Source organism: Chinchilla lanigera, unplaced genomic scaffold (genome assembly GCF_000276665.1).
Source record: "Chinchilla lanigera isolate Chin_1 unplaced genomic scaffold, ChiLan1.0 scaffold00023, whole genome shotgun sequence".
Classification (NCBI taxonomy): domain Eukaryota; kingdom Metazoa; phylum Chordata; class Mammalia; order Rodentia; family Chinchillidae; genus Chinchilla; species Chinchilla lanigera.
Genome location: NW_004955424.1, coordinates 1,009,104 through 1,034,160, shown reverse-complemented (window position 1 = coordinate 1,034,160; position 25,057 = coordinate 1,009,104). Strand labels below are relative to the sequence as shown.

The 25,057-nt window shown below is 43.6% G+C and overlaps 1 protein-coding gene and 1 pseudogene across 1 annotated transcript in view; one reads left to right on the top strand and one right to left on the bottom strand.

The window, feature by feature from the left end:
• Rmnd5a (required for meiotic nuclear division 5 homolog A) overlaps positions 1 to 25,057 on the top strand; it is a gene marked incomplete at its 5' end in the record, with an annotated part of 50,886 nt that continues 25,829 nt past the window's right edge. The window contains 2 exon segments of the mRNA XM_005385391.2: positions 1 to 199; positions 12,065 to 12,207. Of these exon segments, the coding sequence (XP_005385448.1) occupies positions 58 to 199; positions 12,065 to 12,207 (285 nt within the window).
• On the bottom strand, positions 14,843 to 24,907 carry LOC102015127 (annotated as a pseudogene).

Below are 25,057 nucleotides of genomic sequence, written 5' to 3'. Positions count from 1 at the left end.
GGGCCGAGCGGCTGCGGACCCCCGGGCGCCGAGGAGCCGGGCGCCGCGGCCTCAGGCATGGATCAGTGCGTGACGGTGGAGCGCGAGCTGGAGAAGGTGCTGCACAAGTTCTCGGGCTACGGGCAGCTGTGCGAGCGCGGCCTGGAGGAGCTCATCGACTACACCGGCGGCCTCAAGCACGAGATCCTGCAGAGCCACGGTAGGGCCGCGGCCCGGCCCCTGCTCCCCGCCGGCCCCCAGGCCCGGCGACTTTGCCCTCGTCTTCGCGCCGGCCTTACCTGCAGCCCGCGGCGCCCTCGCTGCTAAATCGGAAGGAGCGCGAACCCACCCGGAAACGCGGCCCAGGGTCGGGCTCAACGTGCGTGGGGGGCCCACGGGGGCGTCCACGCCACGTGCAAACTGCCGCCCTCCCGGGGTGCGCGCCCCCCGCAGCGAGGGGCTCAGGGGCCGGAGGTGCGCGGATGACTTTGGACCCAGGGGTCCGAGTGGCGAGAGGGTCAGCGCGGGAAGCCGCCTGGCCTCATCGGCCCAGATCCTTGGCCCGGGGACCTTCTTTCCAGGTCTTTTTGTTTGTTTGAAAGTCGAGTGTTATTCTTAGCTGCGGGTTAGCAGAGCAGCCGCTCCTGAACTTCACCATTGACTCCTGTGTGGGAGAAGCTCCTGAACTCCTCGGCGGCACTGACCCGATTCCTGGGAAACCAGGCGAATCGAACCCTCGGTGTAGCCTCTGATGAGACCGAGAAAGCACAGTTGCGGCACAGGTTGTTAGTCCTTGCCGTCCCTGGTCCAGTTTATACTTGTTTTCTTCTCAGAAAACCGGTTTACCTGTAGAAGGTGCCTTGTTTTAGATTATTTGATTATTGTCCTCGACCATAGGAACAGATAGAGAACTTTGCCAGAGGTAATTTAACTTGTGGAAGCCCGCCGGGGAGGGGTTTTGTTTGGAGTCTTTAAAACAGCAGGAAAGGGTATTTGCTTCACAATAAAATAGAAACGCAGTGATTCTTTGGAGCAAGAAGTAAAGAAGGTTTTTTTTATTAGGTTCATGAGATTGGGGTCTTCCCAACTTGGGGACTTCATGTAAAAGGAAGGCTTGATGGGTAGGGAAGTGTATGTATTTGTAGAGGATGGGATGAAGCCGGCTCCCCCCTCGCCTTGGTTCTTTCTCCAGGCCTCCTTTACCCAGGTGAGTTTGATTTGGGAGCTAGTGCTAGTCCACCGCGAAGTCTCACAACTTCTTACTCTGGACACAGCTCTTTTGAACTCCCAGGAAGAAGCGTGGTGGTCGAGTATTGGAAAACCGTTTTAACTGGAGGAGTTGTGATATTAATACATCGGGGAGGGAGCAGACCTTATGGCTGCCTGCGAAAAGAAATTTGAACTGGTGGTCATGATATATATAGTTGGTACAGAAAGCGAATTAAGCTGGGGTGGGAGGGAGTCCTGGAAAGACGAGTGCGTTTGGTTTTGGACTCGAGGGATAAAGTTGAAGAGTTTAATGAAGATAGAGACAAGGGCTTGAGAGAGCGGTAGGTCAGACTGTTTTCTGATCTCATTTCTAGGAGGAAAATGGCAGGGATCGCTTGGAATGCAAGGAGGAAAACCCTTACGGTCCAGCTATAGCTGTGTATACCCTTTGGGTCGTGGAAGGCCAAGGAGGAAGGCCAAGGCAGAACTGGGAGAAACAAGGGGAAGGGTTTGGAGAAAGGTTGTTAAGTTATCACTTGGCTACTTAGGGCAGTCGGTGATCCTCTGTGCTTGCAATTTTGTGGAATTGTTAAAGCAAGTCAGGTTAAGAAGAGAAATAGCCGGGTGTGGCGGCTCACGCCTGTAATCCCAACACTCGCAGCACTCGGGAGGCTCGGGCAGGAGGATCATTGCGAGTTCGAGACCAGCCTGGGCTACAAAGTGAGCTCAAGGCCAGCCTGAACTGCATAGTGAGACCCTGTCTCAAAAAGACAAGAAAACAAAACAAAAAAAAAAACAAGAGAGATAGATGGAAGGAAACCCAGCAGCGCAATGGTTGGAGGCATTCTTTCCCTCCCTCCCCGGAGGAAATCTTGGTCTGGTTTAAGGTAGAAAGAGAGGAATTAGCGGGGGAAGGGAATGAATGAAGAGCTTGGAGGTGGAAGGAGCATCTCTTTTGGGGGCACCAGGGCAGAGACTGAGGGACTGGATGGACAGGATATGAAATGGAAAGTAAAGCATCATCTGCAATTGAGAGGATATTGGTGGTCAGATTTGCTTTAGGAAATTTAGGGCTAACACCAGCAGGATGAAATGATTGTGGGAAATTGCTGAGGCCAGAACTTATTTTAGACCACCTGGCTTCGTATGAGTTCATTTCAGAAATGCGTGGCAGAGATGGTAGATATGGAGAAGTTAATTAAGGCCCTGTATTTTGAGTTTGAAAGGATTGAGTGGGCTTTCAGAAAATGAGACTGTCACTGGATGTGGTGACATGACTAATTCCAACAGTCTAGGAGGATGAGGCAGGAGGGGATAGAAAGTTCCAGCCCCCCTGGGCAATTTAGTGACTTAGCAAGACCCTGCTGCAAAATAAAAATGGGCTGGGAATGTAGCTCAGTGTGAAGGCCCCGGGTTCTCACCCTAGTATGGCAAAAACAAATAGTGAAAACGTGACTGTCTAGCAAACATTTAAGACTTGTGCCTACGTTTCCTTTTTCTTTACAGTTCTTGCTTCCTTGCTTCATACATTTTAACGCCTTCCCCTTCCTGTGACAGTGATTGAGCTTGTTAGTCTGTACCATGTAATTTAGCCCTTAAATACAAACTTTTGTTTTTTTCTTTCTCTTGTTTGGTTTTGAGACACACCAGGTTTGTGATCTGATGCAAAGGTCTTCAATAATCTCTTTAATAATCTCCTAACACCCATCTCTATGGCCACCATTCTGTTCTGAACGGTCAGGGCCTGACCACCAAGTGCCATACTTTCTTTTACTTTGCAGATTTACCAGCTACTAGTTTATTTTGCTTCCATTGTGTGTTGCCTCTAGAAAAAAGGTGAATGAGTTCCAGTGTGCCTTTTCTTCCCTCTGAGTAAATCTGTTGAGCAGCTCCTGTGTCCCAGGTGCTGGACTCAGTCCTGAGAAGCCCAGGACCTCCACGGGCTGTGGTTTAGTCTACTCCCTACAGTGTGAGCTAGTCCTCTGTTGCTTTGCTGTTCAAATAGTTAGCAAGGATGTCTGTGTTCATCTTGTCGTTGACTTTTTATGACTGAGATCCTTTTATCCTTTGTCTCTTTTTATTCCCATTCTAAATTTCTTAATCTGTCCAGAAACTGATAACATGAGGGAATGTACCTTGAACATTGACATAGGGCTGTGGCTTTCAATAAATGTTAATCAAATCGAAATGTCTTAGTTCTCCCTTTTGACTTTTCTGTTTTGTCTGTTTTGTTTATAAGGTATTAAGACTTAGAAGATGGGATGATATAAAAGTTTTCCTCCTAGTCTTCTTAGTGATGCTTAATATTCTTTTGGCTTTTTAAATTTTAATTTTTTTGAAGGAACTAATCTAGACTGAATTATGGAGCATAGCTCCGTGAGATTTCAGTTTTCATATAGGTACAGTTTGGATTATGATTCCTAAATGGATTTCTTTCTGTTACTGCCTCCCCCCACATCAAAACTTGGGCTCCATTTTGTTTTCAGCTTCTATTAAGATCTCTGTCCATTTGGTGAAAGTGGAGTTAACTTTCAATAATTCAGAAGAGCTGAAATGCAGTAGATGTAATATTTATAAACTTGGATATTTTAATTTCTTTCTTGTCGCTAGGATATTCATAAAAATGTTGAATCAAGTCTTAGCAATTTCTGACTGTTCATTTCTACAAAATATTCTAGTCATAGGTGGTGAAATATTCTAGTCATAGGTGGTGACGTTTTCAGGCTTTTTGAAAATGTGAAGCCAGGTGTGCTGACACAGGCCAGTAATCCCAGCACTTCGGAGGCTGAGGCAGGAGGATTGCTGTGAGTTCGAGGCCAGCCTGGGCTACAAAATTAGTCCAAGGCCACCCTGAATTACATAGCAAAACCCTGTCTCAGGAAAGAATGTCTGAATAATCATCCTGGGTATTGAGGGTACTTTTTTGTGGTGCCTCACCATTTTTTAGAGTGATTTTCAGTATGGTGGGTCTCATCTCTCATGAGTTTGGCTCTTGGGCGGCCTGTCATGGTATAGTAACATCCTTAAACTCTCTTTTACAGACCTCATTAGAACTTCTGATAATCTGCCGATCAGTAGACATTTCAGGCTATCCCATCCTGCTGGCCCACTGGCCAGCGGATTAGTTTTAGCAGCACTGTATTTCTTTAACTGTTGGTGCAATTGTTTGAGGCCCACCTCCAACCCCCATATCATGAAAATAAGAGGCACACAGAAAATTGTAAGTGTAATTACTCCATAGGGATTTTCAAGGAATGTGGTTGTCAATTTTAATGACATTTGATTAAATTTGGTTAAATTAGGTGAGCCAAAATATTAAGTGGATCTTGTCACATAGTTGGACATATGGTTGTGTTAAGTCTTGTAACTAGTAAGGAAATAAAACGTATATAGCATTTTTACATATATATAAAATGCTAAAATTATATTGCTGGTTGTTTGTAAAAGCAAGATATAACTAGAAATTTTATAATTTGTAGCTTTGTGGAAACCATATACACACCCCTTTTGTTTGTTTGTTTGTTTTTTCTTCCAGTACCGGGAATTGAACTCACAACCTTGCGCTTGCCAGGCAAGCGCTGTGCCACTGAGCTAAATCACCAGCCCCTACACACCCCTTTTAACATTCTACTTTGCCATATTCTGATTTGAGATGCACTTTACTTTGCCATATGTTGATTTGAGATTCACTTTTATAGGAATCCATTGTGCACTAAAGCTCAGGTGTATTTCTTCACATCTTAGACATGCCTTGGGATAGCTTACTTCTACAAAGACACTGTGACTCAAAGGCCAGGAGTCAAAACATAAGCCGTTGAAGTCCAAGGGCTGGAAATGAGGTGGCTTTTGGAAAAGAGAAGAAATTTACAGTGGGGAATAGAGAGGAGAAACTGGGTTATTTTATGAATGTATCTTATTTGAAAATTGTGGGTATTTGTATACATATAAAGATTTCTTCGTATTTTCTCCTTAATAATTTCACTGGCAAATAGGAGCACATTCCTAATTTATTTGGTATCTGGAAAATTGTACGCTACAGTGTTACTGTGTAGTAGACACTAAACATTCTGCAAGAGCAGATCAGTCTGCAAGCGGCTATGTTGGCCCTGCTGGGGGGTGCGGTTGGGACCAGACAAAGTCTCCAATGCAGGGCTTGGAGTTGAGAATATGTAATACATAACTTACTATTCTGCATTCATTTAGTAAATAAGTTTTTGACCGCTTGATATATACTAGTTACTGTGCTAAGTGTGGGAGATTAGGCAGTCTTGTCTCCTACCTTCAGTTAATTTTATGGGAATGATGGAAAAATAACTATTTACAGTAAAGTGTGAAGCCCTGATGGAGAAGTATAGGGTGCTCGGGTTTCTGTGACGTGAGTGGAGGAAAACCCTGACTTGGCTAGCTTGAAGCCTTTATAAAAAAGTAACTTAGAGTTAACTTGATTATAATTTAGTTTTCATGAGTGTCTGGTTTTGGAGGAGACCATGACTATTGTAATTTTTGAAAATATCATACTTTAAATCTTTATAAAATGTAAAGTCCTATTCTATGAAATGAAAAGGAAGTTATTTCTAATTTAAACCGCCTATACGTGTTGGTTCTTTACTTGGACTTAACACGCTAATTCTTACACTTAAATCATAACTAAAAGTGGCCTTGTAATTGTGACCTTCAGTGATAACACTGCTTAGTTGTCCCACTTGCACATCATAGTGGATCTGTGACATTGAAAGAACTTTATCTTGGGTGATGAGTGACCACCACACTGGCAGCCTGCATGTGATTTAGTTATGGTGAAGATGGTTGTCTCAGTAATAAGTGAATCTAATTAGGTTTCTGTCAAAAAAGCTTCTCCTAAAAGCAGGTTGTATTTTCATAGATCAAAAGAACGGTAGAATGCTCCCCTTAGGACCTAGAAGTTTGGTCTTGTCTCCGTCAGTCCTGTCATTTAAGTGATTTTCAAACCTGTTTTTACCTTTGGCTGCTTTCCAAGCAGTCCATTTGAAAGTGCATTAGCTGGAATTCTTTCCTCTGAACGGGGCTTTCCCAGGGTTCTCGTTCAGATGATTGCATTATGCTTGTCGTGGGCTTCTAGATGTGGTCATACGTTGCTTAACAGCAGGAGCGCGTTCTGAGAAATGTCATTTGGAGATTTCGTTGTTGTGCAAACATCACGGTGTACCTACAGGAGCCAAGATGGTGTAGCCTCCTGCGAACCTAGCTAGAGTGAATGCTGTCGTACACATTGATGAAACTGTCACTGTGCAGCTCGTAGCTGTCCCTTGTAGAAATTATTTTCCGTGGAGACACTGAGAACTCTCAATGTTAATTGAACACATACACTAAATATCTGTCGTTCATAAGACTAAAAACCAGAAAGAAGAGGACTTTGTAGATGGCAAAGAATAGAGCAGGTAATAGCAGTACCAAACACCACATGTTGCCAACAATTCCAGTCGGGACATGCCAGATACCCCCTGTACTCCAGCGTGGCTTCTGCTCTAACCCGTCTAGTCTTTTTATTTTTCATTTTGAAGCAGGGTCTTGCTAAATTGCCCAGGCTGGGCTTGAACTTGTGATTCTCTTGCCTCCGCCTCTTGGAGTGCTGGGATTACAGGCATGTGCCACCATACCCAGGTCCAGTTTACCTTTTTGAAGTCTTCTGTTAGTGGTTTCTTCAATATTCACAGTGTTGCACCTCTAACCACTTTCTAATTCCAGAACACCTTTATCACTCCCTGAAGAATCCCTGTACTCATTACTGGCCATGCCGTCTGCATCCCACCCCTCCTCTAGCCACTGCCAACCTTAATCAGTTTCTGTCTTTATAGACTGGCTTATGAGCAAGAGTCACGCCACACTTGGCTTTTTGTGACTTGGCTTATTTGCACCCAGTGTTTTCAAGAGACTGGTTCTTTTATGACGGAATGATCCCTGTGTGTGCGACTGTACCACACTTTGCCCACCCGTTCGTCCTTTGGACATTTGGGTTATTTCAGTGATTTGGCTGTAATAGAATGCTACAAACATCCATGTCTGAGTTGGTGTGTTTTCATTTCTCTTGCCTACATACCTATGAGTGAGACTCCTGAGCTCTGTAGGAGCTCTTTCCATCTTAGTGGGTTTGAAATAGCATTGTAGTTTTGATTGCGTTTCCATAATGATGAATAGTATTGAGCTTATTGGTTATTTGTATACCTAAGTTAGAAAAATGCTTGTTGAAATACTTTGCCCTTTTGTTTGTTTTGGTGTCACCAGGGTTTGAACCCAAGGCCTTTGCCCTGTTCCGAATAACTTCCAGCCTTTACCTGTTTGGAGACAGTAGTTTTGTAAATTGCTAAATTGCCCAAGGGGCTGGAATTTGCAATCCTCCTGCTTCATTTTCTAGAGTGCTGGGATTACAGGCATGCCCACACCCAGCTTGTTGGGTTTTGAGACAGGGTCTAGCTATGGTATTGTAGCCTCAGCTGGCCCTGAAGCCTGGATCCTTTTACCTCAGCATCCTGAGCGGTGGCATAACAGGCCCGTGCCACTGTGCCAGGCTTCTTTCGCCTGGTTTCAAATTGAGTTGTCATGTTATTGATGTTGTTGTTGAGTACTCAGGATTCCCCTTTTTTTTTTTTTTTTTGGTCTTGTCTGTACTGGGGACTGAATCTAGGGAATGCAGTACTAACTCCTCTCCAGTGCTTATTTCGAGACAAGGTCTTGATTTGTCCAGTCTGGCCTCAGGTTTACAATTCCTTCTGCCTCTGCTTCTGGGGTAGCTGGAATTACAGGTGTGTGCAACTGCACCTAGCCCTAGAACACATTCTGGATGTATGATTTGTAAACATCTCCCATTCTGTGAATTGTCTTTTCACTTTTTTGGTTTTTTTTTTGTTTTGTTTTTCTTCCGGTACCAGGAATTGAACTCGCGACCTTGCGCTTGCCAGGCAGGCGCTGTGCTGCTGAGCTAAATCCCCAGCCCTCACTTTTTTGACAGTGTTCTTAAAGCACAAACATTTTTAATTTTGATGAAGTCCAGTTTAACTATTTGTTGGGGGCTACTTGTGAGGTCATGTTTAAGAAGCCATCAACTAATCCAAGATCCATGATACACTTCTTTTCTTTTTTACTTTCTTTTTATTTTGAGAGGAGGTCTCACTATGTAGTTCAAGGCTGATGTTGAACTCATTATGTAGCCCAGGCTGGGCTCAAATTCATGGCAATGCCCTGCCTCAGCCTCCTGAATACTGGGATTACAGGCGTGCTGTACCACATCCTGTAGAGATACACCTGTTTTCTTATAAGAATCTAATAGTTTGAACTCTTACATTTAGGTCTTACTCCATTTTGAGTTCTTTTTTGCTTGTGATATGATTCTTTTGCATGTAGGCATGTCATGGAGCTGGCACCATTTGTTAAATATGGCTCTCTCTTCAGCTGTTCTTTTTTGTTTGTTTTTGTTTTGTTTTGTTTTGTTTTTTTCCAGTACCGGGAATCAAACTCATGACCTCATGCTTGCCAGGCAGGCACTGTGCCACTGAGCTAAATCCCCAGCCCCTCTTGAACTGTTCTTTTTCCATACTGTATTTTACCATCAAGTGTCTTGCATGTTTGCAGGTACTATTACTGTAAGATTGTGGAATACGTGATTTACAGTAAAAACCTTATTTCTCTTGGAGGCTTGTGTTTTGTTGAGACTGATCATGGCATATATACCTGAAACTGTTAAATGGTATGTAGTTAAGTTGGAGGAATTGTGGAGAGAACAGACGTTACCAGGAATTTAGAATCGGAAGTAAGTCCGTGGGCGGAGAGGTTCATGAGGGAGAAGAGGCCATGGAGGTTAGGTAAGGCTTAGTTCAGGCAGACCAGAGTGGGCCTAATACAGCTGCTGAAGGAAACTTGTTCCTGGATATGTGGAACAGCTCTTAGATTTAACGTACCAGGTCTTCCCTTAGCCTGAATTACATTATTAGAAATCAGAATCACCTGAAGTAAACTTTGTGCAGTTGTATTTACAGATGAGGGCTGTTTGTTTCGTAGCTCTTCCACACTGGATTGGGTTCCAGATGGACACCACCTTCCGTTTGTTTCTCTTTTTTCTGCTCCCAGTGGTTGTTGGCCCAGCCTTACTGTGTTCCCTCTGCATAGTCCCCACGAACTTCTAGGATTTCTTTTCTTTCTGATGAGATCTTGCTGTGTAACCCAGGTGGTTCTCAAACTCCTGGCCTCAAGCACTTCTGCGTCTGCCTCCTGAGTAGTTGGGAATCCTCCTGAGTAGTTGGGAATCCAGACAAGGGCCGACACACCCAACTTAAGATTTCTTATGTCGTTTACAATATCCACATTTCACTCCAGTCCAGTGACCAGGTTTCAGTTCATTTCTCACTTGGCTTAGCAGTGCATTTAACACATTTGGTTATTCCTACCACCCTGATGGGCTTTCTTTTGGTTTTTTGAGACAGAGTCTTACTGTGTAGCCCAGGTGTCCTCCTGCCCTAACCTCCTGAGTGCTGGGATTCCGGTTGTGCGGCACCCCCGCCCCCCAGTTTGTTAGTCTTTTCCGAGCCACTGCAGCCTGTCCTTTCGCTGCTTCTGCATCTGCGCCTAGTCCTTGGCCATTTCATGTAGTCTCGTGACCTCAGGAATCATCTATCTGTGAGTCCTTCAGATTTGTGTCTCTAGCACTGAGACAGTTGCCTTGCGTTCCAGAGTTGTATCTTCAGCTGACACCCACATTTCCCCTGCGGTGCCTACTTAAGATCTCTGACATCTCAAGTTTAACGAAATCCAAATGGAGCTTTTTAGCTTTTCCAACTCCTCAGACCTGCTCATTCTTTTTTCATCTTAATGGAAGACAATTTTGAAATCTTTGTAGTTGGGTCAGGCTACAAACTGTTGGAGACACACAGGAAACCTCTTCCCTCAGATGCGGGCAGGAAGTCCTAAGCCCGGGCGCTGGGGATTGCTACCTAACCTCCTGCTCCTACACCAGAGGACGTGCTGTGTTGAAACGTTAGGTGACTGTGTGCTACTGTGCTTAGAACCTTGCAGCGGGTCTCCCTTTCACTCAGCATAAAAGCCAGTCTTTCCAGTGCCAAGAAGACCCTATAGAACCAGGCCCCCTGTGTCTCTTGGACCTGCTGTCCTGTCTTCCTTGGCCAGAAAGCAACTTTGTGCACTTAGGCTGGCACTTTACTGTTTTCATAGTCTAGGTGTGTGTGTAGCAGTAGGGTTTGTGTCCCCTCCGCCTGGAATGTTTCCCCTTAAGGTAGCCCCATGGCTAATTCCTTTACTGCCTTCTCAAGTGTCATTTACTCCGGGAGGTCTGCTGTGTCTATTCCACCCCAATTTTTGGTAATTGTTAAACCCACGGCCCCAACCTCTTTCACTTTCCCCCCCCAGGAGCATGCATCATCTTTTGTCATGCTGTTTTGTCATGTGATAGCTGTCAGGAGAAGTAAGAGATTTTTAGTAATTGTGTCACTGCAAAGATCCCAGAAGGCAGGAATTTGTGGTTATTCTGTTTCACTGCTATCCCTGTTACCTAGTACATATTTGTTAAATGTATACTCTGGGTCCCCACCAGTTGAATCAGAAACTTCAAGAGTGGGAGTCCAACTACCAGCTACTTTAACTAGGCCTGCTGGTGAGTCAGATGTAAATTCAGGTTTGAGAACCATTGCTTGAATATTGAGTAGAATTTCAGAGAGCGGCCTGTTGCTTCCTGTTGGGGATATGGAGGTGGATTTGTTTTCTCTTCCTGTTCTCGCCCTTTTTTTCCCCTGCTGAATGAGCGGTTTAGAAGGAGATAGCACCGGGAAAGAGGCTATAAACTGCAGTAACCTTTGGTGGATTTATTGTGAGTCAAGGGTCCCAAGATCACCCTTAGGTCCTAGCAGGTTACCAAGAGGATCTTGACAGCTCAACATATTATCAGCAGATTTATTACAGCAAAAGGATACAAAGAGAACAGGGTTACAGGGTAAAGTCTAGAGGAAACCAGGAGAAAGGTTCCGAGGGTTCTCTTCCAGTGCACCACACGGGACCTGTTTAATTCCTCCAGCAACAAGTTGTGACAAGTAGCAGCTCATTGCTCAAGGTTTTTATTGAGGGCTGGTCTTGCAGGCACCCTCTGCCCAAACCAGAGTTTCAGATCCCTGAAAGGAAAGCAAGTGTTTGCCCTGAGCCACATTGTACAACAGTTTCGGTACAGTGAGCCAGGGTAGGTAACTGGGATTGAACACAGGGTCATTGAGAACAGGGTCTTTGGACCTGAATTTGTGATCCTCCTGCTTCAGCCTCGCAGAGTGCTGGGAGTGTAGGCATGTGCTACCATACCTGCCTACAGTGAGCCATTCTGCTTAGAGGGAGTGGTGGGAACCTCTTGAACTCCGAGTTCAGAGGGCAGCCAGTGGCTACCTTGGTGTGCAGGATTTTCTAAGGATTACAGTGTCAGGCCTGCTGTGCTAATTTTTGTCTGTATATCACAGTATCCAAAGAAGTCTATTTGGTGTTTCTTGTTAGTAACTTATTTAGAATGTAAAGAATATAGACTACATCTTCTCTTTCAGAAATTTGGTAACAACCAAAATGTTCTGAGACTGAGTTGACTTGTAAGTTTCTGGAAAATAATTCATAGTAGCCACAATTTGTGCTTTTCAGTTATAAAGTAGTTTATTTCACGCCGAAGTTTTCTTATTTCCAAATATAAATTAACATCCTTTTTTTAGGATCCACTTGAAAAAATAAAGTACATGAATGTGACCATCTGCTGGGTGTTCTCCCCCGCCCCTTCACTTTCTTCCGTCTTTGACGTTCCAGAGGGTCTGTTTGAAACTTGTCATCTTTCGGAAGTAACCATCCTTCCTTTCTTTCTTTTTAATAGGACAAGATGCTGAATTATCAGGGACGCTTTCGCTTGTTTTGACACAGTGCTGTAAAAGAATAAAGGATACGGTGCAGAAGTTGGCGTCAGACCACAAGGACATCCACAGCAGTGTCTCTCGGGTTGGGAAAGCCATTGACAAGGTACAGTACTGAAGGAGGCGCTTGGTGTTTCTAGCGTCCTCCTCTTCCTGGCAGTGCTTTGATGACATTAGCTGTTCCGGATTGTTTTCTGCTAGTCCTTTCTTTTCTTTTGATAACTTTTACAGCTCTAGTTTTCCTGTTGTTATTAAAGTTCTCTGTTGCTACTATTTAAACAACAAAACAGAACAAAAATCTTGTATAGCTTTGTTCCTTATCCCTTTGCTTCTGACTAGAGCCCCAGTGAGTATAGTTGCAGAGAAATTTTAACCCAGTATGTGGGAGTTTGTTTACCCGAGTAACTTTCCTTACTTCCTGAGTAGCTCCCTGGCTGCGGCCCTCTCTGCTAAGGGAGGATTGGACTCTCATACATTTGGGTCTCTCTTACTTCACCCTGAGCCTTGTCTTCTGTCAGCACGCTAGTTACTTTTCTTCAGCTTTGCCTTCTGTGTGAGGGAGTGAGTGAATTTAGTTGAATTATTTTGTGTGTGTGTCTGAGAGAGAGAGAGAGAGAGAGAGAGACATTTCTTGAGTAAGCAGTTTCTGACATAGTGGTTGGCTTGTAAGCAGTTGTCACTTTTACCACTGGGCCGCTTTGCCCGGGAAGGTCGTTGTCCTCATGGGACCTCAGCGGATTAGCCCGGGGTTGCTGTCTGACTCCTTGAACCTCTGGGGTGATTGTGACTGGTTGTGGGCAGTTCTGGTCACACACAGTAAACTTCTGGGAGAGCATGCCAGATACCTGAGGAGAGCACCTGTAGCAGAGGCATTTCCAAATGCGCCGTCTTACGAAGTGCCTCATCTGTATGCATGGCAGTGATGGCTGTAACAGATAACAGAAGCTCCTTGAATCCTAAGAGTGAGTCTAATGCATGGGTCACCCGGCTGTTAGAAGTTATCTTAGAGACTAGTACTGTCGTATTAGAGGGCTGGGCTGGAGGCTAAGTCTGAGCTGCTTCTAAGGGGGTCCCGTTCACTGGTAGGTGTGTTAGGACAGGATTGTAGGGGTAAGGGCTCTGGGAACTTGTTTGGCCATTTACAGAAGTGTTAGTGGCATTTCAGTGAGCCATTACTACTTCCATAGTGGTGTGAAGGCTTTGGAACAGCAAAAGCAGTCAGAGAGTGGTGGTGACTGTGGCAGGGCTCTAGTCGCATTATTGGACCCACGGTGGCCGTCACCAGCAAAACCGGGAAGGCCGTGCGTATTCTTAGAAACACCTTTGAGGTTGTGAAGCCTGTTGGCTAATGCAGTGAACGCGGCTTTAGAAGTAAGTGAGGGATGAGACCTATTCTGCGGCATTGGAAGCCTTCAGTTAGTAGTACCTGAAGAGGCTTTGATGTGTATTAGCCTCAGGACCATGGGACTAGTGGTGGGGCCCTTTATAGAGGGTCTCAAATCACTGTGGGCAAGGGACCTTCAGTTCTCTGGGTCGTAACTACTGTGGTATTGAAGAAGCTTTAGATTTTGGTGGTGGAGTGTGATCAAGGCGTCTGCTGATTCTGACAGCTCACAGTAGGTTCCTGGGGATGTCTGCTCAACTACCAGACTGCCTGCTTGTAATTATGCAGAGGGTCCTCTTCTGGACAGAGAAACCAGAGGGTGCTATGGCGGAGAGATGGCAGGGCTCCCCGAGTAGCCAATCAGAGAATATAACCAGGGAAAGAGCCTTGATTCTTGGAGTAAGTGGGGGGTCCTCTCAGTAACCATATTCAGGTGTGGGCTGCGGGCCACCTGGATCAGAAAGAGCCGGGTGAGTGATTGACCAGCTGTCCATTCTGCCACTGGTAGAGTGCGCGTGTTCTCCCCTACTTCCTGGTTGAAGTCTGTTGTATAAATATTGTCAAAAGCCTCCTTTCCTCCTGTCCTCCTTGGTGGTGACTTGCTGAGCACGTTGTCTTCAGACCCAGCAGGTCTTCACAGATATTCCTGTGGGTCATCAGATACCTTGACGAATCTTTGGGGCAAAGCATTTAGAAGTACTTGGCACCAGAAATGGAACTCTCTTTGGATGTCAAGAGAATACATTTATAGTGAGTAATCTATATTCAGACTTTCTGAGGGCATGGGCTATTTGAGGTAAATATTCCCAATTATATTTTAAAATTTATTCATACTCTTAAGGTTCCAGGTCACCTGGATTCTTCTCATCCATCATATGAAACTATGTTTCTTAGCTGATGCTGAGAAGTATGTGTTGGATGATAATCCGGAGCCACAGAGGAAAGCCTGGGTCTTTGAGCCCTGTTTGCTGACATCTTTCAGTACACTTTCTGTCCCTGCTTGGGGCATCTGCTTGCTTCAGCTAAAGAGGAAGTGATTCCCTAGAAGCTGTCTAGACAGTGTGAGCAGGCTTCTTGTGTACATGAGGGATTCTCTGTAGCGCTTGGCACATTAGACTCCACTGATTGAAGTTCTCTATTTTTTTTTTGTTAGCATAAACACATTCATTTATTTACTAACCAAAGAGACGATCCTGGTGACATCAACACTTTGAAATAGTTGCATGTAAAATGCTTGTGATAAAGGTAATTGACCAAAGTAGTGCCAAAAGAAAAAAAAAAAAGAATGGAGATTTGCTCATTGAACTGAGCTTATTCATTGTGGATGCTAATTCCTGTCCAAGTGATGATGGAATATTTATTCTACTTTTTCATAGACCCGAGTGCAGGTGACATTGTTCATGACACAATCCATAGCTAACTTCCCGTCTAGCAATTTGCTGGTTATTGTGCTTTCCTTCCCATCTCACTCCTGGGGCTGACCAATGCGCCATCTGTAAAGGCGCAGACTGTCTGAGTTTTTCGGCCATCAGCTGTAATCTCTTCAAACTTCTCTCCTGGTTACAAGAAAACGCTTGTTTTCAGAGCGCTCTCGGTTTGCACGGTGAGGTGGTTGCCCTCGCAAGTGATGATACAATCTGACTTAGCCATTGCACCCATTTTTGCATAGCTACCCCCACTCCTAACTCCTTCATGCAGTCATCAAAGCCTTTGCTGTCCAGCAGACGCCATCTTCCTACCAGCTGCTGAATGGTGGCCGTAGCGAGTGCAGGCTCAGGTACAGGGGACAGGGCTGTTGGTCACGGGCAGCGAGCTGTTAAGTCCTTAAGTTACGAGGAGCCCTTAAGACCTCGTAACTCGAATCTGGTAAGTTGTGCAAGCTCCAGGCAGCTTGTTGTAAAGCTGGGTGGACTCATGAATTGGTGTTGAGCAAACAGCGGAAGGCTGAAGCCACTGTGGCCCAAGGTCTGTAGATCCCACAGTAGAGACCTGTATAACAGACTGGAATGCTGTCCAGCAGCTTACAAGTGCCATTCGATGGACACGTATTCTGTCCTCACAGGAAGACAGTCAGAGAAGCCAATGGATATTTTTATCAGTGGTGTTTTTTTTTGTTATTTTTTTTTGACAATAACTGGTCTAAAGTGAAAATTAAGCTGTTAAACCCTGCTTGTGACCAGGAAGCTATGAGTATTTAATTTCTGCAGATTTAAAGAGTAGGGACTTGGAACAGCATATGAAGAAAAAATGTGGCCCTTCCAGAGAGCAAAGGAAGCTTAAGAAAGGACCATTTGATAGCTGGGTGTGGTGGCACAGGTCTGTAATCACAGCACTGTAGTCTTGAGACAGGAGGATCACTGTGAGTGCGAGACCAGCCTGGACTATGCAGTGAGACCTCTTGTCACTTCCTGCCCCACAGCAAAGGGGTCATTTGAGGAGTCATATGTGTGCATTAGTTGTATACAAGTGTGTAGATATGACATAGGAGATTGCAGTTTGTGAGTAGCCTTCATGTTTACCAACACCTCCTTTCTCAGAAAACTCTTAAAGGACTATTTTTATCTTTATAGATAAGAACATTGAAATTTAGGGAGCTGAAGTTCACAGACACAGTAAGTGATTCAGCTGAGGTTAAAATCTTTAACTCTGAAATGCTGTTATTTGTAGGGTCCATTTCAGTGTGCCTAGGACGCTGTGATGAGCAGGTTGATTTTTTTTTTTTGGTACCGAGAATCGAACTCAGGACCTCATGCTTGCCAGGCAGGCACAGTTCTGCTGAGCTATATTCTCAGCAGAGTAGGTTGATTTTTGAGTAAGAAACATCAGTATACTTTTGACATGCTGAATTGTTTTTTTGTTAATATTTTGAGACTTGTGTATTAATATTCTCTGGTTATTTTCTGAAAATGTAGGCAGAAAACTTGGTGGTATTAGCTAAGACATTTTATATTTCAACTGTTTTTTTTTTTTTTTTTTCGAGACAGGATCTTGCTATGCAGTTCAGGCTGGCCATGAACTCACTATGTAGCCCAAGTTGGCCTTAAACTCAGGCAGTCCTTCTGCCTCAACCTCCCAAGTACTGCTGGGATTACAGGTGTGTGCCACTATGCCTGCTTGGCTTTTAAGTTATTATGAATATAAAAAGTTGTAGAAGGTTTCTGCTTCAGCGCATTTACGATAGGGCTGTAATTTGTATGTCTTGCTGCAGGGAGACTTGAACCACGGGTGGTACATTCATGACTGTCCCATTGGGTGGCTTGTGCCACTGGTGATAGAAGTGGTACAGTCATAAATGGGACAGTTATGCATGTACCACCAGTGGTTCAAGCTGGTGGTAACATGTTAATGTGTTAAGTATTTTGACATGCCCATAGTATGATCTCTGTTTTAATTAAAGAATTCAGCCCTTAAGATTCTTTGACAAGTAACTGGGCGTGGTGGTGATGCCTGTAATCCCAGCACTTGGGAGGAGCAGGCAGGAGGATCACCTTTAAGATTGTGGACTAATTTGCTCATGTAAAAGTGCTTCATGTTCAAACAGAGTAACTGGAAAGATCCCGAGATGACTTGCAAGTTTGTATGGGATTGTAAAGGAAAGAGAAGTGTGCTCTTACTTAGCAAAGGTTTGTAAAGTTTTATGTCTTGAATATGTCTGGAGGAGTGGGTACGATTTAGGGCAGAGCACAACATGGGGCTCTGTGGGGCAAGGGAAGGGGCGGGAAGTCCTGCTTGGCTTGTGTCAAAGACTTGAGGATTGACTTGAATCAGGTGACTGCGGCTCCTAGGAACAGGGAAAGGTCAGGTTGGAGAAAGACAAATAGAGGAAGACGCCTGTGGGGTGGGGATTTGATTCAGTAGGAGACTAAAGGACAACAGTAAATGAGGCAAGTAATTGAGGATTGGTGTGACTTCATGAAATAGGATGAGAATAAGGAATAGTCAAGGGTAGGGAGAGAACCACCTTGGTGCAGGTACTGTACAGCATTTATATCCCATGATGCATGTACGTTATTCCCATTTGACATATGAGGAAACAAAGGCTCCAAGATCTCAAGTGGGGTTACCTGAACCGGGTATAGAGCTTGGAAGTGGATAGGCTTAGAAAATGTTTTCACTGAGGCATCTGTATTTAGACACACCTATGTTAGAAAGTCAGTGAGACCATGGTGGGCCTGACAGTGTTGAAAGGAGATGATGGTTAAACAGTGACTTCATCTCTAACCTGATGTGCCACTAGATGGAGCGGCTGCACTGTGAAGAGAAATGCTGACCGCGTGAAAGAGTGAGCAGAGTGAGGGTATACAGAGTGACACGGTAAATATTTAGCAGGAGCGCAGAGTGAGCAGTCAGGAACTGTCTGTGTAGGTGTGACTGGATATAGGAGGAGGAAAAGTGGACAGGGGAAGATAAGGTCTTGTACAGACACTTAGATAGAGTAGGTGAAGTTAGATACAGGCTGGTTCCAAAAAAATTTTTTTTGGAGTAATGGGGATTAAACCCAGGACCTTTGCACCCAGCTACACCCCCCAGACCTTTTAAATTTTATATATCTAGCTGTTGGATACAGGGTCTTACTGAGTTGCCAGGCTGAGCTCAAACTTGTGATCCTCCTGCCTCAGCTCCCAGGATGCTGGGGTTACAGGTGTGTGCTGCTGTGCCCAGCTGCTGCCTCTAAAATTCTGTTGTGTGATGAATAAGTCCTTGTGTACTGTAGTAGGGGAATGTTTTAAGGAAGGAAAAGATTTAAAAACCTAGATAGTTTACTAAAGAAGAAAAAAACTAAGTTCTGAAATACAGGCCGGGGATATAGCTCAGTGGCACAAGCGCCTGCCTGGCAAGCGCAAGGTCCCAAGTTTGATTCCTGGTACAAAAAAAAAAAAAAGTAGTTCTGAAATACAGACATACTTCAATACATACTTTGGGTGGGATTTTTAGAATTAGTGAAAAGGAATATGTATTTGACAAAGTTATAAAAGGAAATAGTGATTAAAAAAAAGCCAGGGATGTGTTCTCTAAGAATAAAGTATTTCCAAGTATCTTCCTCCACCAGTAACTAGAGAGTAATTCAAGAAAATGTAGTAGACAACATCTAAACTTCTACAAGCATGAAATAAAATACTATATCTTCATGGTCAGAGTGGAAGAGTTTGCTTTTAAGATTCTATGGTTTGAATAGGAGCTGCATACCCAGCACCCTGCTTGCTTGGGCCGCAGTGCTTATTCTGAGGTTGGGCCTGCCCTGCTCCATTGGCCACAGGTGTGTGCTGCAGGTGAGACACTGCAGCACCCCCAGTCTCATTAGAGCCCTCACGGAGGAACTGGGTATATGTGAGCCAGGGAGTGATGGGTAGCCCTGGAGAGAATCCGGTCTGTGGTGGGAAACAAGCCTAGGTGCCAAGGATCCGGGGGGCCGAAAGGACCTCTGTGCAACTGGAGCATCGTGAAGCACACCGGCAGCTAGGTGTTCTCTGTTGTTCATCCATGGTGGGCATCGGCACTGTGTGAAACAATTGTGTTCTGCCCTTTTCATCCAAAGAGAGAAGGGGAGTTCAGCATTCTCTACCATCTGTCACACTGCGTCACTGGCTCCAGCGAGTACATCTGAGTTTTTCTTAGTACTACTGTTTCAAACAGAATGAAGCTATGTGATTTAGTTAGTAATGATTATTTATTGAATTATAGATCAGGCCACAGGGAAGCTTGGAGCTTTGCAGTTAGGTCTGATACTAGGATGTAGGGTCGGAGAATCACACTGGACCTGTCAGATCCAGTTTATCTAAGCATGAAGATGGAATCTTGTGCTTAGTGCAGCGTCCAAGTCAGGTCAGGCTGCCTCTGAAGTGCTGAGATTATACCCTTGTGCCACCATGAATAGCTCTTTAAATGATTTTTGAATTAATGAATATGTAATACTTCTATTAATGTACTTTGTATTATTTATATTCTGTAATGAAGATTCTTCTAATTCTTTTAACTAGCATCAGAAGTTTGGGTGTCAAGGCCTGGCTTTCGGTTACAGCACTGTATATTGAAAGACTGTTGGGTGGATACTGATAGAGGGTTTTAGAACATTATTTAATCTTCATCAACACTTTATAAGGTTGGGATTGTGGTCCTGGGATATAGATGTGAAAACTAAGATTAAGTAACCTACTTGAGTTCACAGAACTAGAGAGCAAATGGAAAACTGCAACCTTTCTCAACTGGGATCCCTTAAGAGAAATAGTCCTCAGTGCCCTGAGGGTACCTGTTGGAATTTTTCTCCTTTGACTGTAGGATGGTGAGAGCTGTATCCCTGGGAGTGGGGGTTAATAGTCACTCAAATTTCTCCATCTGTTCTGACGAGGAAGCAATGAGGGCAGCAGATTGACCAGAGCAGAAAGGTTATGTCACATAACAGTGAGGAAGGACGATGCAGAATGTGGCAGATGGAGAGATTCTGGAGCATTTGAGGCGCAGCAGAATGGTTTGACACATTGTTCCCCTTTGTTTCCAAAGTAAGGACGGATTGGTGTGAGTCTGCCTGTCTATTCACTTTGAGAACAAAGTGGAGGGATGAGTATTGTAGGGAGGAGAGCGTCCATGTCTAAAAAGGTAATGTTGCCCTCCAAAGATGCATCTTCAAAATGTTGATTATGCTGGGCGTGGTGGCACACACCTGTAATCTCAGCACTTGGGAGGCTGAGTTCAAGTTCAAGGCCAGCCTGAAATACATAGTGAGACCTGTCTCAAAAAAACCAAGAAAAACACCCCTCCCTAAATGATTATGCCACACTATTAGATTTATTTCTCCACCTGTAGTTTTAAAAACACTGTTGTGTGATAAATGCCTAAGTATAGGTTATTTCATCACAGGCCATGTGCGTTATCATCAGCTTTAGTAAGCGTTGCCAGATTTTTCCCTAACGAGTTGATACTAATTTATAGCCATACCTATAAATTGACTGTAATTTATCAAACACGTATGACAGTTCCTGCTTCCTCATTACTCACCCGTGTGTGACATCCTCAGGGAACCTTTAAAATGAGTCAGGTGGGTGTGGATTAGTATCTAGTTGTACTAATTTCACCTTTCTTTGGTGATCTTTGAGCTTGAACATCTCATGTTTGACACTTAGGATTGCCCCCTTTCATAAATTCCATGAATTTTGTCCATTTTTTTTTTGTTAGGTTGTTTGTCTTTCTTATTAGTGGGAGATTGTGTTTGCTTACAAGTGCTTCTAAATATTGTGAATCTTTTGTGGGTTCAATGCAAAGTGTCTTTTCCAAGTCTGAGAGGAGCTCAAACCCAGGTCTTTTTTACTCTGGTAAGTGTCTTTAGCAGCCTGTCTCTCACTGTTAAATCACAGTAACTGGATGCTAAGAAGGAAAACTAATTCCTAGTAGTTGCAGCAATAGTATATTGTTAAAATTGTGCACAGATTTTTCTTCAAAGTAGGTAAGAAATTTTTTAGAAAAATAGCACCTATAAGAGAATTTATACTTAGGAAATTAAAATTACATATCACTATTAACTGCTCAATAATTACAAATTTATGAAATATATTGGAGAAACAGATAGGTTTTTGGTAGTGAAAGCAAGTCTTTAAAGTCTGACTGATTTGTAAGCATGTTCTTGGTTTTGCCCAGAGATGTAGGGTGCTGTGTAATTTATTTCCCCTCAGCCTCCAGACTTAATATAGCATGGGTTTCTCTTTCCAAACCATACCATCCTCTCCAGGTGGACACACCCTGAAATGTTTTTTTTGTTTGTTTATTTGTTTGTTTTTAGCTTTTGGTTTATTTGAATCCTCCTTGTTTTAAAAACAACGTGCCAAATTTTTCTTTGCTTTAAAAGTATGAAAGGGAAGATTGTAGTAAAGCAGAGATGCTAATAATAGTCAGGTGTTTCTTTTTATCAGCTACCTCTGGGCTGCTTTGCAGTGCTGCTGATTTCTGGGCAGCCATGCAAATAAGCTTGGTCACCTAGCAACAGAAGCTGGAACCAGTGCCAGCTCTGATGCAACAGTGTGTAAGGACCTGAAGTTAGAACAGAAGAGTTTCACACTGCATCCTATTCCCTCAGCCTCTTGTTATCATCTAAATTTCTTTACTACCTGGGACCAGGATAAAAACGATGAAAGAAGTTTTCCTATTCACCTCAGTGGCTTAAATTGGAAAATCAGAGTGGTAGAAAGAATTTCAGAAGAGTGCATTGTGTGCTCACCCTTGTTTCTAAGAACAGCAAATAAGTTTCAGGACGTGAATATAGTTAGAGGTATTCTGAGTGTAGGGATTGTTTGATTTTTCTTACTCAGGCAGTAGGGACCATACTCATAGTAAGCTTTAATGAAATAAAGGTTTATGAGGGCAACGCTGAAAACTTTATAACAAGACCAAAGGATAGTATTTAAATGTTAGACTCTTTAAAGTTTTCTAGGTGATCAGCATCTTTTTTTTTTTTTTTTTTTCTTTTTTTCTTTTTTGGTGGCAGTACAGGAGATTAAATCCAGGGCCTTCACACTGAGCTATATCTCCAGCCCTTTTTATTATTTTTTATTTTTTTCCCCCAGTACCCGGGAATTGAACTCAGGACCTTGCGCTTGCCGTGCATGCGCTGTGCCGCTGAGCTAAATCCCCAGTCCCCTATTTTTGTATTTTAAGATATGATCTGGCTAAGTAGCAAAACTACCCAGGCTGGGTTTGAACTTGGGATCCTCTTACCTCAGGCTTCCAGAGTGCTGGGATTACATGTGTGTGCTACCACTTCTGGCTAACCTGTGTGTATATTAAGAAAGCTGTTTACTGACTTTTTCTGTTTGATCTGAGCAGATACTGTCTGGTGGTGCCTTACCAAGTTCTGCCTTGATGTGGAATGCCAAGTAAAATTGTCTTTGGAAATGTATCTTCCACAGTTATTTCATATTTTTCTGTGAAATAGGTACCGGATATATTTGTTGGGGATTGATAGGCTTGGAGAATAACTATTAAATGGATAGATAGAAATCTGGAGGTTGTGTTTGGGTTGAATGAATAGTGAGAAATCTGTCTTAATTAGCCTCAGTGATTCTTGGATATAATATGCACTTAGAGAGCTGGGGATTTAGCTCAGCGGCAAAAGCGCCTGCCTGGCAAGCGCAAGGTCGTGAGTTCGGTTCCCGGTACCGGAGAAAAACCAAGGGAAAAAAAAAAAAAACTGCACTTAGACATCACAAGAGTAACAGGCAGATTCTTGAGTTTGTAACGTATTCTGTCGTTTTCATATATCCATCCCTTCATTCATTTGGATGGCCCTTTGGGGAATAAAATGAGACAGCATAATATCTATCATCTTCTGGGCCTCTGCTCCAGTCCACAAGAGGAGCAAAATAGACTACTCTAATGTTCTAGCTGTCATAGACAAAGCAAAATAACTTACTTAAAGTATCAATGAGCTGTTATAAAATTGTATTGCAATAAGACCTGATAAGCAGACATGAAACTTGAGAACCTTACACAGCAATTGTGGTTCTTCAGTGTTAGTGAACCATCTATTCAGTATGTGCAGGGCCACGGGTTCAATCCCCAGCTCAGAAAGTGTATGGTTTAAAAAAAAAATTAAAAAAATTTTTGTCTGAATGATTCCAGATTTTGTGTGTTTAGGTTACTGGTTGAATGTCTAAAACAGGGTTGCTAGCTCTCTATGGAGCAGAAAATTGTGCTTCATATTGGAGAGGAACACTGTCCGGTATTGTGGTGATTGTGAATAGCTGGTTGTTGCAATTGCTGTTGGAGGTTACTTACTGTCCGTTCTCCTGTGTCCAATAGAAACAGTTCCTTATTGCTTGGGCTATATTTTCGCAGTAGTTGACTAGGATTGTTGTTTCAGTTACATCAAAATGATTTTGTCAGGTTGGCTTTGCTTGTAAAGATGTCAGCGCTAGAGGTTTATAAAGGAGCAGCACCTATGGAAAATGAGGGGGCAGAAGCAGACTAGGCAGAGGCTTTCAGACCCTGATGTAGATCTGCACCTCCCGTGCCCCTGATGCTTTGGGTTTCCTTCTTTGTTGTCTGGAGACCTTAGCAGTTTTAGAGCAAGTCTGCCAGCAGCACATTTATCAGAAAATGTTTTCCTTCATGTAGGATTGCCATAATTTTAGCTTCATTCCCAAAGGATATTTGCACTGGGTATATAGAATTGCAGGAATAGTGTCCTTTTTTTAACTTGAAAAATGTTGCACCACTTCTCTCTGGACCCCATGGTTTCATTTGAGACATCTGCAGTCATTGGAACTACTTCCTCTGGCTGCTTCCAAGTTTTTTTTTTTGTTTTGTTTTTAGGTTCCAGCAATTTGATTATGAAGTGTTTGGGTAGGACTTCTTCTTTTTGGAGTACACGGAGTTTCTTGAATCTGTAGGTTTTTATCACTGGCATACTTGGGAGGTATTATTCAGATGTTTCATCCAAACCACAGTCTTTCCCATTGGCTTTTCTGATGGTGTAAATGTTAGATCCTTTGTTTTCCTAAAGGCTGTTGTAGTTGTGTTCATTAAAACCTTTTTTCTGTTGTTTCTAGATGGATCTTCACTGACTTTCTTTCCACTGCTACTTTTGTTCTCCTTTTCTGAGCCCATCCAAGGAAATTTTTTATTTTGGTTACTGTGTTTTCTAAATCTTTGCTAATAAGCCTGTCTGTCTTGTTTCAAGAGAGATGTTTGCCTTTATTCTTGGGGTACTCTGAAGTCTTTTGATGATTTCCAGCATTGTGTCATTTTGGTGTTAGTGTCTGTTGATCGTCTTTTCCTGTCTAAGCTGAGATTTTTCTCGGTTCTTTGTTTACCAGATAGATGTTTTGTTTTATTTTGTTGAGACAGGATCTCCCCATGTGGCTCAGGCTGGCTCATGGCGATTCTCCTGCCTCAGCCTCCTGAGTACCGAGATTACAGGTGTGTGCCACCACTGTACCCAGCAACACTGTGAGTGTTCGGCTTTCGTCCTCCTCATCTGTGTGAACTCAGTGTAGAGTGTTGGTTTCCGCAAGCAGTCGGCCTGATAGATTCAGCCCACGGGCACTGACTAGTCTTCTCTGTGTTGTTGTTTCAGTGTCATTTTCCTCTTGTGTGTATCACACTGCAGCAGCCTTTTGAGTTCTTTTCAGCTTCCAAGTCTGTGGTATGCTGGGTAGAGCCAGACCATGTGTGCACAGCTTGGGATGCACAGGAGCACACAAAACGCTTTCTCACCACCCGGCGAGCCCCTCTCCTCCGTCCGCCCTGCCCTCTGTCCTGCAGTTGTTGGGACACGCCATGGCGTATTAGCAGTGTCCTGTTGGTGGGCACACGTGCTTTCTCCCTGTCACCAACAGGGGCATTCTGAGTGAGCGTTTTCAGGCCATCACGATGTAATTCTGAAAATATTGCTGTAGTACGATGCCTGGAAATGAGTTTACTTACCTGATGTCATTTTCACAGAAGTTACTATTAGATCTACATATTTTTCCTAAATACTCTGTAAAGTCTAAATATGCTGTAAAGATTCGCCTTTGTATTCTCTGAGCACTAGTCCCCGCAGGGTTCACAAAGAAGCTGTGGGGAAATTCTTTGTGATAGTTTT